This window comes from Staurois parvus, unplaced genomic scaffold, assembly GCF_062004578.1.
Source record: "Staurois parvus isolate SC_StPar_1 unplaced genomic scaffold, SC_StPar_1.0 ptg000019l, whole genome shotgun sequence".
NCBI lineage: Eukaryota > Metazoa > Chordata > Amphibia > Anura > Ranidae > Staurois > Staurois parvus.
The window spans coordinates 3,212,380-3,225,414 of NW_028317815.1; the positions used below are offsets into that span (position 1 = coordinate 3,212,380).

At 40.6% G+C, this 13,035-nt stretch overlaps 1 protein-coding gene across 2 annotated transcripts in view; it reads left to right on the forward strand.

The window, feature by feature from the left end:
* Positions 1-13,035, forward strand: part of PLXNB2 (plexin B2) — a 280,669-nt gene that overhangs the window by 229,714 nt on the left and 37,920 nt on the right. For both annotated transcript variants that reach the window (XM_089684488.1, XM_089684490.1), the window contains 3 exons: positions 192-359; positions 1,342-1,462; positions 10,051-10,281. In XM_089684488.1, the coding sequence (XP_089540614.1) occupies positions 192-359; positions 1,342-1,462; positions 10,051-10,281 (520 nt within the window). The remainder of the gene's footprint in view (positions 1-191; positions 360-1,341; positions 1,463-10,050; positions 10,282-13,035) is intronic.

Genomic DNA, 13,035 nt, shown 5'->3' on the forward strand with positions numbered 1-13,035 from the left:
AGGTTGTTCATGTTTGACATATGGTTTGCTGAAAAACAAGCCTGTTATTTTCCATTGGGGACTTCATGCGTGAAAGATGCACATGTGTATTGTCTTGTTCTGCTCTCCTACTATCATTGTGTCTCTCAAAAGTTTTATCTTATCCACCACACAGCTCTACACTGCTGACCTTTTTCTCATTTCCTTTACAGCATCACATTTGATGAAGGCATAGTCTGTGTTACAGGTGCAGGTAAAAAGGAAGGAGTTGCTAAAGTCCATTTGCATTACGGCAATTACACGAAGATAGAGGCTGGGTCATTTTATTACAGAAGCAACCCATCTATCAACCAATTTTACCCTGATCGAAGCTTTGCCAGGTATTTTGTTTCTTTTATGATGGATTGTACTTGTCCTAATCTCACAAAGTGCATTTGTTCAGGCAGGGTTCACATTTCCAGGCAATAAAATGTGTGTCTGTTATCATTCAGCCATCTACCAGTCTGTTTAAACTCCCTATGATCCTCCTGATTTTTATCTTTTTTTTTTTTTTTTTTTTAAGGCAAATAGAGCTTTTATTTGGTGGTATTGTGGTGTTAAATGACCAATGAGGATTTTTAATTGTGAGTTTACCGGCATTCACCTTTCATTTCTTTACTTTCAAAGTAATGATTCCATCATTATTGGTGCTCAGTAACATTCTAAATATCCTTACCTCATTTTTCATCTGCTGATCCTTCTTCGTGCGGTGTTTACACATATTCAGCCTATTCACTCATCCGTTGTGATCACTTTAAGTGATTCCCAGTTATCACAAGGTACAGAGCCACTGTGTACATAGTGACTGTGACCTGAGCTGTCCAGTGGCCACTCAAATCACAGTCATTTATGAGCACACAGGTTGCTTTTTTTTTTGTACAGAATACGGCAGTACGGAGGTGAATAAACACTGTAATACGATGTAAAAAGACACAATTGTTGAAAATACAGTATGCTTTCTGTTCAAACTAGAGCATGCCCTACTGTTGTTCTATACAGTAGAGTGAGAGGTAAAGCACATGATGTGCAAAAACTCTGGGATTCATATACTGAATGTGGAGTCTACTTAAAAAATATCCTGGTAGAATTGATTTAAAGGTAGTTTATCTCACTTTGACTGCATATTGCTGGTTAGAAAGTGGTATGAGTTTACGTGAAACATTTTTTTTTCCAAGTGAATTTTTACTTTGTAGCTGATTTAAAGTACAGTACTAATGTTCTGTTGGACCATTACTGAGTTTCAGTCCAAAGTTTGTGCTACTGGATATTTGAAATGTGATTTATGAAAACAACTGACAAAGAATCTCCTACCTCTGTAAATAGTGGAGGAAGAAATATTACCATATCGGGTATGGGATTCAACTTTGTGCAGAACTTCAGCATGATGGCAGTGTTACGATCAAGAAGGGAGAAGAGACAGGTGGATGGAGACAGTGCACAATTAGTAAGTGGTCTTTCCTCAATGTACTTTCATCCCAGGGACAAATATCTAATATATTGCAGCTTAACAGTCCTTAGTCTAGGTTCACGCCTATGCATTTTCCATTGCGTTTTGCAGAAACGCACAGCAGTCCATTTCACATGATTTCCTATGGGACGGGTTCACATCTCTGCGTTTTTTAGAAAGGGTCAGGGACTTTTTTAAACGCAAAATGTTGCATTTTTGGTTCAAAAGACTTCAATGGAGATGCTGCAGAAATGCATGTAGCGTGTTTTTGATGTGTTTTGCGGTTTAATCTGCCCAGCAACAAGTTGGGAAAAAAATGTAAAACGCGTTAAAAATACATGTGCAAAATGCACCGCAAAGATCAAACGCAAACTGTATAGGTGTGAACCTAGCCTTAGCCTGAAAAAAGAAAACCAATGCAGCTACCATATCTAAGTACAGTTTATTCAATACAGAAAACTACTTATGGATCCTGATAGAAATCCAGTAATTTTGTAACTTCCTACATACTGTACTGAAATCTGAAGCAATATTATCAGCTTTCCAAGCTATCCTCTGTGAACTACACCAGTGTTTCTCAACCTTTGTCCAGTCGAGACTCCTTTGAAAAGTATTTTCAGTCACAAGGCACCCCTTTCCAAGGCTTGGTTAAAGTTACTGTGTGTTGCGGAATGCCCGCAAAGTCGTGCTCATTCCTGACAGAGACAAATGCTCTGCTCTTTAGGGATACCACTAATTCTTAATGGTACCGCATACATTGGCAAACGTGGGGTGTTTTTGATATAATGCAACTTTAGGGGTCAGGGGCAACTTTCCCTGTATTTCTGTGGGTAAGCAGCACATTGAAATGAACGGTCTGCTCTACATGCAGCCAAACAGATGTGAACCAAGGGTTTGTTCACCTGTGAGGTTTGAGGGAGGTAAAACCACACATTTGAGCTGCTTTTACCACCCCCAACTGCTCCCCTTTAGCTGCAGAAGTAGCAGCTGGGGGTATACACATGCTGTGGCCGCAGCTGGAAGGTGAATGGGGTTGCACTGCAACAACCCCACAACTATGTGGGCATTGCACGCGGTTGTGGTGTGGTGATGCTGCATTTACGGGGTTAAAACAGGTTGTGGGGAGGCAACATATTGTCTCTTTACTACCTGTCAAATGCCTTTGAAAAGTGAGCATATATTGCTTTTCAGAGGAGCAGCAGTCCTCGCTATTACGAACAAGTCCTAACAAAAGCAGTTCTGAAAGGACAGGAATGGGTCACACGCCACCCACACACACGCCACCCACACACACGCCACCCACACACACGCCACCCACACACACGCCCCACCCACCCACACACACGCCCCACCCACCCACACACACGCCCCACCCACCCACACACACGCCCCACCCACCCACACACACCCCACCCACACACACACCCCACCCACCCACACCCCACCCACACACCCCACCCACCCACACACACACACCCCACCCACACACACACACACCCCACCCACCCACACACACACACACCCCACCCACACACACACACACCCCACCCACACACACACACACACCCCACACACACACACACACACACCCCACCCACACACACACACACACACCCCACCCACACACACACACACACACACCCCACCCACCCACACACACACCCCACCCACCCACACACACACACACACACCCCACCCACCCACACACACACACACACACCCCACCCACCCACACACCCCACACACACCCCACACACACACACCCCACACACACACACACACACACCCCACACACACACACACACACCACACACACACACCACACACACACACCACACACCACACACCACACACACACACACACACCCACACACACACACCCACACCCCACCCACACACCCCACCCACACACACCCCACCCACACACACACACACCCCACCCACACACACACCCCCACACACACACACACACACACCACACACACACACACACCCCCACACACACACACGCACACCCTTCCCTCACACAGCCAAGACCTGCACACTAGGGATAGGCAAAGAGCACATAAGACACTCCCCCTCCCTTTGCTTTCCCTTTGCTCAGCAGTCTGATGGCTCCTAGTGCCGATGTACAGTGAAGCTGGGGATAGGGAGCCAGGGGGCAACGGACAGCCTTTCTCTACTAGAATGCCACGGCCCCCCGGTTGAGAAAGGCTGAACTACACAACCCCTCCTCTTAATGGGATGGAGGTGAAAATAAAGGAAACCGCCTTTAAAAAGGCAACAAGTGCAGCAGCTACATTTAAAGACTGATAAGATGCAATATATTACATTTTTGGGTTTAGATATGATTTAAGGCCCAATGAACATTACTTGTTTAAATTTAAATAGTTGCATCCTTCTTTAGATATAGTGTGAAGGGAGAGGCCACAAGCAGCACAGTAAGTAACTCGTAGGGGAGCCACAAAATTCTGAGGTCTTGTCCTCAACCTTTCTTCTGTCTAGAGCTCTGCCATTAGATTTCAAGTGCTAACTTAATGGGGGGGAGGTTTTCTAAAACTGGAGTGGAAAATCTGGTGTAGCTCTGCAGAGGAACCAATCATCTTCCACATTTTTTTGTCAAAGCTGAATTGAATAAGCTGATTACAGCTGCATTAGATTCTGGGTGCTGCAGTTTTAGTAAATCTCTGAGAATGTGTTCATACATTACCTGAAAGGGCATATTATTTTCTCGTAATAGTTGGTTCAGTTTATTTTGGACCTCGAAGTAAAAATAAAAAACAGCAACATTTGTATATTTCCATTAACAACCTAACAAATTGCATGTGTAAGCTTTTCCTTTTTATTTTAGGTCTGCTGCTCCCATTTGAAAAAAAATGGTTACAACTTTCAAATGCTTATCCGTTCAATAGAGCAAGCTTGCTTGGGGTCCAGCTGACAGCTGCTTCTGCAATTTCCTTTTTTTTTTCCCCCTTGCAGTGCTGTGTATGAGGAAGACTGACTGTAGGCCTGCTTTTTAGGACTCCTCTTGTCCGATAAAATTGTGGATGTTTCTGAATGAACATCTTTATCTGATTTTATAGTAATAGGTAGATAACATATCGAGTTCCAGTTTCCTTGTACTACATAGTACTGGATTTAAGCACAGTTTACACAGCGTCGAGGATGGCATGCATCACATGGGATGCTTAAACCCTGCTCAGCTAAGACATGTGGAAAAGGATAAGTGGCTATGCATTGCCCTGTTTTTTTTAGTTTGTCAACAGGTTATTGGTGATAGTATGGATACTTCAAAATTTTTTCTTTCTCATAGGAAGGTCAGTTGATTTTACTGATTGCATTATGGTTTTAGTAATTTGCTGGTTACGATGCAAGCGACAAGCATAGTTAGTTTAGAGCAAAACACCAGCCAAAACATTTTCTATATTCTGGTTAGGGGTTAGAGAGTCTTCGTCAGGTTTTCATTGTTGTCTGCAACCCTGTTGGAGAGATTCCTTTATAATTCTAGTTCTAGTGACAGTGGTCATCATGACAGGAAGTAAGAGTTCTATAAGCCATACCCCGCCCAGTCCAAAACTCAAGATCAGATCTGCTTTTTCTTTTTTTGTAGACCAGGTTAAAAAGGGTAATGATGGTTTGTCTGATTTTTTTTTTTTTTTAGATTTTTTTACCTGACAGCTGCCTTGCTTTTTTTTTTTCTTCTATTCTCAACTTTATATTCTTGTTAAATAATCTATGTTGATTAAATATTAATATGTAACCAAGAACATGCATTATTTCTAGCCAGTTGCTGATTATTTACTGCCTTAGAGCAGGCATGTAAAACTCAAATGAAACAGATGACCTTCATTAAACAGAATAAGTTCACGTGAGATCTATTGAGGGCCACACTGACTTGATTATTAGGAAATGAGGGCACTTTTATTATTGACCTAACTTACAATAATTTATTCTTCTGAAAAGAGGAAACACTCTGAGAGCTATTTAAATGTAAGATCATATAAGCAAGTCTCGTCTTTATAGACTCCTTCAGTTGTAAGAGTGACAGGAATGTATGTAGTTCCAAAATTCCAAAAAAGAAAAACTAGTTTGATCTGTGTGTCCTTAAGCTGGGTATACATGTACTAAAATCTGTCTGGTTCAGCAGAAACCGGACGAATTTCTGTATGTGTGTACCCCTTTCTGTTCAGCAGAAGCCAGTCTAATGGTCAGCTTCTGTTGAACAATCCTGCAGGAAAACCAGCATTTGATCAGCAATGCAGTCAAATGGCCAAGCTGTCAGAATACAGTGGCGCAGCAGGGGAGATTCTTGCATCAGCATCACTTGTATATGTGCAGGGATCTGTCAGGTTTTTTTTTCGTTCAACTGGTTGAACAAAAAAAAACTTTAGAAACAAGGATGTCTACTAGAAGCAAAAGGTCTGATTTTGACCAGAGAAATTTTGTTTTCCACCCGATTTGTATGAAGGCGGATTAACCACTTGTCTGCCAAGGAATTTTTTTTTGCACATGTTAAAATCTACAATCTTTGCTAGAAATTACTTTAAAATTCCTACAATTATATATTTTATGAAAGTAGGGTCCCTGAAGAATAAAATAGTGACATCAAAAATTCTCCATAGGCATCACCTTAAAAGCCTTTAAAGGATCCTTTCATATGGGTGTTCAGTCTAGATCCGTCCAGTTTTTCGGACGGATTCAGACTAAACCATAATGTATGACTATGGGTGGGCAGATGTAAACGGGTGATCATCTTTGATAACGTGAGCACTTCTAATAAGGGGATTTCTCAAATGTCACATCAAACCAGAGGGCAATCCACTGGTAAATAGCCTATCCTTCACTGGGTGAAATGGTGCCAGGCCTGGTGTACCCAACCAGGCATTCCATAGTTTCATGGGGGGGAGGGCGGCTATGAGCTTCCTAGCCATAAACAAAATACAAGTTATAGCTGTATATATGAGGGGTTCAACTGTCTACTCATCTAACCACCCCAGCAGACAAGGTTTAGGATCTACAGGGAGAGCAAGAGTGAAAATGTTATTAATCAGCTTCATTACAGATGTCCAATAGCGCGCCAATTTAGGGCATTTCCACATCATATGTAGTAGAGTTCCGTTTTCTATAGCACAACGTGGGCAAAGGGTAGTAACCCTCCTGCGCCAATCAAATAATTTTTGAGGGGTGTGATATGTGCAATGGACAATGAAAATTCCCAAATTCTGTCAATCAGTGTTAAAGTGGGGAACTGTGCAAGGGCTTTGAACTCACCTGCTTCCAGGTATTCCACCAAATTATCTGTGGACACAATCCCTAGAAGAAGCAAACTAACCGGGTCTGGGTGTGTATTGTCCTGTCAGGCTGTAAAGTGTTGTAACTGGGCCGCAATGTAATAAAGAAAAGGGTTGGGAACCACAAGGCCTCCCATATCTTTAGTTTCCTATAGAGTTTCTAGTATAGTCCGAGGCGTGCGCATCCGCCAGATTAAGGAGTCAAACACAGTATCAAATCTTTTAAAGATCCGTAAAGGAATCCAAACAGGGGCATTGTGCAGAATATAAAGTAATTGAGGGACACAGATTATTTTGATTAAGTTAAGCCTCCCTACCACAGATAGAGGGAATTTGGTCCAACTAGTTGTTTTTTGTTGAAATCTTTATATTTCAATAGATTGGGGTGAATGATGATACCCAGATATTTAAAGGAGTCCACTATTTCAATCTGCGCAGGTTCAGGTGGTATGGGATGCGTAAGGGTGTCCAGCGGGAGAAAGGTGGACTTATCAACGAGACGGATGTATCACCCAAAAACAGAAGGGTGCCATCGGTATATAACGCTACTTTCTTCATCTGTTCTCTACAAAAACCAACTATACCTGGATCTTCTCTAAAGGCAGCCGCCAGAGGTTCTAATGCTAAACTGAATAACAGCAGGGAGAGAGGACAGCCCTGCTGTGTCCCTCTGCTTAGTGTGAAGGAGGTGGATAGGGCATTATTAACCCGAATACGGGGCACAATATAAGGCTCCATGCACACTGGGAGTTTTAACAATGCTGATAAAGTTAGCTGTGTAAAGTCAAGTTCAAAACGTGAGTTTTTCAGTGTTTTTGTATTAGCGGGTTTTTGCATTTGCTGGTTTTAGCGATTTTTAGAGTTTAATTTTTTTTTTGTAGTAAAAAAAAATGTCCAAAACCACTGGTTTGCCACGTTTTACTGTGTTTTTCAGCGTTAGAGCATTTTTACAGCTAAAAAACTCCTCTAGAAACCCACTAGTTCTTGGGGTTTTTTTCCAGCCAAAAAACGTCCCTGCCAAAAAACATTGATTACAGTCTATGTATGCATGGACACATAGGATAACATGCTGGGGAATTAACTGGCTGTAGAAAAAAACGTCAAAAGCCAAAAACAGCCACTGTAAAAACGTCCAGTGTGCATGAGGACTAATAATTTAATCCACTAAATGAAGGTGTCCCCTAGGTTAAATTTCGCAAGGACTTGCCAAAGGTACCTCCATTCTACACTGTCAAACGCCTTTGCGGCATCAAGAGACAAATCGCCCTGTCACCCATATTATCAGTAGGGATTTGAAGGTTAAGATAAAACCTACGAATATTGATTTGCTGTAGATCTGTTAGGAATGAAACCCGACTGATCAAGGTGAATAAGCGTAGAGATAACCCTGGTCAGTCTGGTCGCTAGTACTTTAGTAATAATAAGTATTCCAAAAAAGATTTGTAAATTTCCATTGGCAGTCCATCTCTGCCGAGAACTTTGGAATTGGGGTATGAAGCTACAGCCATCTGCAATTCTTCGAGTGAGTGGTGCGTCAAGTATTTTCCTTTGTTGTGTAGTAAGTTGAGGAAGTGTTATGCGCTCCAAAAACTCCCGCATGCTAGAGTCGCAATTTATGTTTGCATATAATATAATTTATTATAATTTTCTGACACTTTTTAATGTTTGTTTTTTTTATTTAACTTTATTTCCATCATGGGGGGGGGGGGGGGCTAACAAGCCCATATGTGGTAGCATCAGCAGGTGACAGGTTTTCTTTATGGAAACATCAGGGGCGTATTGGACTCCCAATGTTTCCCTGGCCTCCACTGCATCTCATTTAAGCATACATTGTGCTTGATTAGCTGCTTACCTGGCTACAGTTGCCAGAAAATGACAACTCTGAACCTGGATGACTTAATATGTCACTTTCAGGTTCATTAGTCGCAGAGGGGATTAGTAAATAGAGCACCCACAATGGCCAGGACTGAAAGGATGTACGTAGTTGAGTAAGCTAGAAAACACATTTAGACAACAGAAATTGATGTATAACCCCCTCCCCCCCCCCCAAACAAAAAGTATGTATGTGTGTATGTATATATATGTGTGTGTGTGTATATATGCGCAGATACTATATTGACAAACGTATTGGGCCAGCCCTCCAAATCATTGGATTCAGGTGTTCCAATCACCTCCATGGCCACAGGTGTATAAAATCAAGCACCTAGGCATGCAGACTGCTTCTACAAACATTTGTGAAAGAATGGGTCGCTCTCAGGAGCTCAGTGAATTCAAGTGTGGTACCATGACAGGTTGCCACCTGTGCAATAAATCCATCCGTGAAATTTCTTTTCTACTAAATATTCCACGGTCAACTGTTAGTGGTATTAAAGCGAAGTGGAAGCGACTGAGAACAGCAGTCCTCAAGCGGGGTCAGTGCAATGCATGCTAGCGCATTATGCTCTTAACTTGCAGGGAGATTTTTTTTTGTTTTCTTTTTTGTGGTTTACTACTGTTTTAAGGCTGGGTTCACACTAGCCAGCAGGCTGTGGGCTGGTTGCGGGTGCAAGAATCGCACCTGTTCCTGCACCCTCAACCACCCGCAGCTGAATGGCGCTGCTCTTGCGAGACGTGCTGGGCTGCCATTCATTTAGACTGGCACCCCCACACATCTCAGCCTGCAGCGCGATCGTGGATGTGGGAACTGCAGGGAAGATTTATGGTCAAAAAGACCATGCAGTTTCCCTTCAGCCACGTTTATAAAAAGGTGCACAAACATTTTTTTGTGCAGGACGCGTGGCACAAATTAAGCTGCCTTGCTCAAGCAAACGTGGACCGAAACCAGAGGCTTTTTCCTGTATCATGGCTATATTTTTGAAAAGAAGCAACAAAAACAAACTAATACCTTGTGCTAAACTATAGCTCTTTTGAAATTAACTTCTGGTTGTCAGGGAAACAAGACAATCTCTACCCTTAATTGTAATGAGGACTCATTATTACAAAGCAAAAATAGCAATATTTGAAAAATATGTTGTGTAGTCTTACCCTTGTAAAGACTTCTAATGTATAATATTTCTTTTAACATCATTTACAAACTTCTCAATCTTGCTCATCAATTCTTCAAAGATATTCCATATTTGTAGTATTTTTTTTTTTCCAATTTAGACTTTTCTATTTAAATTTTTTGTCTTCATTATTGATTATTTTACTGTGTCACACTCGGCATCTCCTTAATCTATCTTCACATTTAAGTCCTGCAGTCGCCCTCATTATGTTCTCGGAGAGATCAGCATTTTTTCCTCTTACTCTTTACAGACAGAAAAGCAAGACATCCTTGAGAAAGTCAATGACACGGTAATAATATTCTCCTCTCCACAAGTGTTGGAACATCACCTGAACTCGGAGGTTATCTGTCAGATTAAAATGGATGGCTTTGAAATACCTCTACAGACAGCTGAACTTTCTTTCAGTTACATTCATGATCCCACTTTTGATAACTTCACAGATGGCATAATGAAGCAAGTGAATAATCTAATTCATGCCAAGGTAATTTATGTCATTGTGTATGATTGGCAATAGTTATCTTACATGTCCACTTTACCTTTTTTTATTTCCCCGATAATCATTATGAAAACATGGCTGCAAGTACGCTTCATCTCTACAAACGCTAACAATTGAAAATACCTGCCATCGCTATCCCTCGGCAAGGGCACAGTCTCTATGATATACAATTCTCTGTTAAAAGGACAGTCCCTTATTCCCCCTTCCATACGTAGAACACTGGGAGAAAGACATCAGAGGCAAACTTGGGAAACCACAGCTCATTGCCCAGTCAACACCTTGTTAATCAAATCGAATTATAAACTACCCATGTGCTGGTACATGGTCCCTCACTGTTTGGCAAAATTTGTCTCCAAGGCTTCTGACTGGTGCTTCGAGAAATATAGGACCCATTTATGCATATGGTGGGAATGACTCAAAATTAGAAGAGACTGGACTGATGTATATAAATTGGACTATACACTTCTGGGGAAAGGCATTCCAAAACACCTGAGGAGCTTTATTAAACCTTTTTATGATGACTGTTAAATATTGTGACACTTATGTTATTAATTGTCCTTCTTAGGTGTTTGAGGTAAAGTGTTCTAGTGCCAGGCTGATTTAAAACCGTGTGACTTTTATTTAATTCACACTTGGAAACAACACAAAATGAATACAAAAGATAAAATAAAACACAGATCAGTTGTAGTAAAATATAACAAAAGTTGTATTACTAACTGGCAGTCCTCAGACTGTAATTGGAACAAACCTTTTTTCTTTCCCAGCTATGGGAATCATTGAGCTACAATAAGATTCATGTTGATTACATCCTACCCACTTATTTACCCATAAATCTGTATGATTTTTTGCAAATACATATTTATTAGGTAAACTTTGCAAAAGACTTAGAGGAGTTATTCCACTTTGGAATGTTTGTCCAATCTATCTTTCCAAAATTACTCTTACAAATTATATTAGTTGAGCTTTGGAAAAGACTACCCAAAAATTCACCATTTCTCTTCCAGGTTAATAGGGAATTTTGAGGTAAGTATATTTGCGTAGTACATATCAAACTTAAATCCTCCTTTCCTTCAGTAATTTTAATGGCTTGAGGAGATACTTTTATATCTGGAATAATCAAATCCACAACTGAAATAGTCACTCCCACTTTAACGTGAGCTAAACTTCATATTTGAAAATCCTATACTCTAATTACATCTCATTTTTCATCTCCTATAATCTTTAAGTGTTCAGGATCCATAAACTGTAAATAATATTGAGTCAAAAACCAAATATCTCTTGGATCCTCCTACAGAAGAAGAACCTACTCTATCTCTTGTTACATCGCCAGTCCAAATTGTAGACTCATTTCCTTTTAAAACTATGGACCAGAATCCCATATCAGTTAAATTACATTCATATGTATCAGTTTTATTAATGACCAAACAGGTTCTAGCAAAAGAATGGTGGTTTGAACCAATACAGTGGGCCAAGTGAAACAGAAAATTAGTTTTTCCTTAAATGGCTCCTTTCTAGAACTCTCCATAACTCCCAACTCTCTCCTAAACTTTTACTCTTTCTCGCCTTCACCTACCAACAATTTAAAATGAGGAGTGGTAGATATCTGTGATCTTATCCCTTCATCCTCATTTTGGTTTTCTTAGGAACCCCCACCAAACTTTGATAAACTGATATGAAACCCAGGAAACATGCATACATGATCAGTGATCATCCAGAATTTTATGTTTGAGGAGAGTGATTTTGTTGTAACAAATATGAAATCATTTTTAACAGCAGCACTGGGTTGAACTGCTCCGTCTTGTTTGTATGTTTAATATGTTCAATAAAAACAAAACTTGAAAACACAAGGCACCCATTTCCCAATTGAAATCGGACATGCACTAAATACTAATACTTCTAATTATATCATTTGCTTGTAGTGCCCTCTTGTGTTCATTTTATGTAAAGATCTCTGCTCTGGGGTATGGTTATATCCTGTGGATTCTAGACTGTTTTATTCACTGTTTGTGATTTTCATTACTCAAACTAAACCATATATTTTACACTTGAGAACCAAAATGGATTTATATTTGTTTTTCAATAAACATAATTATTTGTGTGTCGGATGAAAGGAAAGAAAAACAGGCTTCTGATGCCATATAAACTAAACTATTACTATTGTCTATATTTAATGTGTTACCAGAGGTCAGTTCATAGCTCTGCATTGAGACCTTGTACCCTTTAGCTTCCTTTTTTTTTTAATTCTGTGTAGCAGTGTTAGTCTTTCCTGAGTATAGTATTCAGGAGCACATTACATTTTTTAGTACAGCAGTGCTGAAATGCCGACATACACTGTTGGTTCTGAACCAACAGCAACTAAAGACTCCAGTATAACAGTCTAAACAATTTCCAAATCCAACTACTAAGTGATGCGTGAGCTTCTAAAAGTAAACAAGAACGTCCTTTACCACCCTTGAGCCAAATCCGCCTTCATTTTGTGTCTCACATATCCCCTCCCAGACACTTCGGATCACACTTGGCGAGTTTCAGCAACACAGACAGTGCTGTCAATCCAGAAAGTGGTGGTCAGGATTATGTGTGGCCAGGTGCCGATTGACAGGCTACAGGCTTTTTCACCCCTCTGTAAGGCCTCATTCACACTTCAGGATTTTGAATTGCGGGCAGTCCTAGCAAAATGCACCACATTTGTTTGGGTGCCATTCATTCTTAATGATGCATCAAACACGGTGTGATTTATTT